General features: G+C 42.8%; 1 protein-coding gene across 1 annotated transcript; it reads right to left on the reverse strand.

The window, feature by feature from the left end:
- Window positions 1-1,381: 1,381 nt before the first annotated feature.
- On the reverse strand, window positions 1,382-2,089 carry LOC138023189 (melanopsin-B-like). The gene has a single exon (XM_068870216.1). It carries the CDS (start codon window positions 2,087-2,089, stop codon window positions 1,382-1,384), a length of 708 nt encoding a protein of 235 aa, XP_068726317.1.
- Window positions 2,090-2,277: the final 188 nt, after the last annotated feature.

Raw genomic sequence — 2,277 nt, forward strand, 5'->3', positions numbered from 1 at the left:
CACTTTGCTATTTAACCTTGGTCACAGGCACCCCACTTTTAATAATCAGAAAGAAGCAATTCAAATGTAACAGAAACAAGATTAAGAACCCTAACTGGCAGGGGGGCAATCGGTTGGCTATTTTCAAAGTCTGGTGGAGTTGAATCCGGGTCAACCGGAACCGGAAACAAATCCAAACTAGAGGTTAGAACGGGATTTGATCCCGAGGCAACCGGATGGAAGCCCTAACCACTGGGTCACACCGCCTCCTAAAACTATTGTACCGTAAAAGCGTTTAATTTTTCACTTGTAAAGGGGGCCAAACGCAATGAACAACGATCGATGTATTTGCGTTATTTTTAATGGCAAAAAGTGCTAGCTTAATACTTAAAAACATCTTTTTTTTGGAAGTGTGAAAAGAAACGGGCAAGTTAATTGAGTGATGAAGAAGACGCGAGGAAATTTGTTTTTCTAAGGCTTCCGCTTGAAGTCCAAAGCCAAGTACAGATAATCATGTATGCGGTCTGACTACTCCAGACTAAGTTCTCCCCTAAAAATATTCTGTTTCTTTGAAAGGGGAACTTAGTCTCGAGTAGTCAGAACGCATGCGCGGTAATCTCCATGTGGCTTTGGACTTCAAGGAATCTCGTCCCCACAGTCTGCTTTTTCTTTTGGTCAGCACCAAGAACACGAATTCTGGCCACGTCCAAGGCAGATTTCCGGATCGTCTACGCACGCTCAGAAATTTGAAATAACAGTGGTTGTCAACGGTTATAAAAATGGACCTTCACTACGACTGCGCATAAGTTGGAAGTGGTCGGAGTCCGTGTTCTTGGTGCTTACCAAAAGAAAAGCGGACTCTAGGGACGAGATTAAATTTCTCCCCTAGAAGCAACAAAATATTGTCATGATACTATGATATATGATGGTAATTTATTTAGAACTGAGGATTGTGACAACTCTAACATCCCAGTTTAAAGAGTACATTAGGCAATTGCGAAGGAAGCCTAATAAAAATGTCCAGGCTTTAACAAGACAGGAACCCACGACCGTTCGATTTTCACTGCACTTCCTTTCTACCTGTCCGCAGTCTCAATCAGTCTGGCTTGTACATGTGAACAGGCCCCAAGAATGGGAGAAACGCGCGGTCGAGCGAAGACTAGGGGACGGCCATGCAAAATGAGTGCAAAGTCCAAGAGGGCCTTGTTTCTGTCTTCTCATCTAGCATTAAAATACTTTCAAATCATGTTTTAAAATGGTGGCGCTGAGTGTGACACATCTTTTCAGTTTTCTTCGGATATGCTCGAATGTTTTCCACATCTTGTATGCTTCCTGAGCTTTTTATTTTTTTCTGCGTTTACCTCGACTCATGCACGCTTAATACAGCATTTTAAGCTATTATTTATAACTTATCGTCGTTTTTGTTCTCCAACGATGAATAAATTGAATTTTTCATCTCAATATTTGTTGGATTCCCCGTACTCATGAAAATACCGCATACGGGCTGCATCGTTTTTCGTAGGCTTTCCCTAAATGTCTTCAGCAGCGAAAAGTAAGTGACTGGATTAAAGCAAACTGAGGTCTTTGCAAACATTGCTGGTATGATTGAAACGTAAGGAGTCATTCGCTTTGGTTTCCATAAAAAAGCATACAACGAAACAGCGGCATAAGGCGTCCATGCAAACAAGAAACAAATAGACATAATAAATGCCATACGTGCGACCTTTTTTTGAGACTGAATGGCCTCTTGAGTTGGAAAAGCTTTTTCTCCCCATAAGTCACGAGCATTTTGAGTCAGAAAAACTGTAATAAATCCGTACCAAGTGCAGGCAATGCCAGATAAACCACGTGAGCTTTGAGACGCATTGGCAATAACTCCTACGGGATACGCTAGAACGGCGTGTAACCAATCAGCAACCGTTATGCTTAGGATAAGTTTGTTGGATGGAACCCGAAGTCTGGGCTCAGAAACCAACAAATTAACGCAAATCGAATTTTGGTTTTTGAGGAGAAGGGAAAACCGGAGTACCCGGAGAAAAACCTCTCGAAGCAGAGTAGAGAACCCACATATGACACCAAGTCTGGGAATCGAACCCGGGCCACATTGCATTGTGGGAGGGGAGTCCTCTCACCACTACGTCACGAGCTCGTGAGAAGCAGGAGAATGACGTCCTCAAACCCAAACCTGAACTTTACGGCCGCTACATCGACGACTGTATCGTCGCTATTTCATCCAGCAGAGAAGAACTCGATCAATTTATAACCTCCGTCAATTCTTTTCATCCGGCTCTTAAATAT

This window comes from Montipora capricornis, chromosome 11 (assembly GCF_036669925.1).
Source record: "Montipora capricornis isolate CH-2021 chromosome 11, ASM3666992v2, whole genome shotgun sequence".
In the NCBI taxonomy this organism is placed as follows: domain Eukaryota; kingdom Metazoa; phylum Cnidaria; class Anthozoa; order Scleractinia; family Acroporidae; genus Montipora; species Montipora capricornis.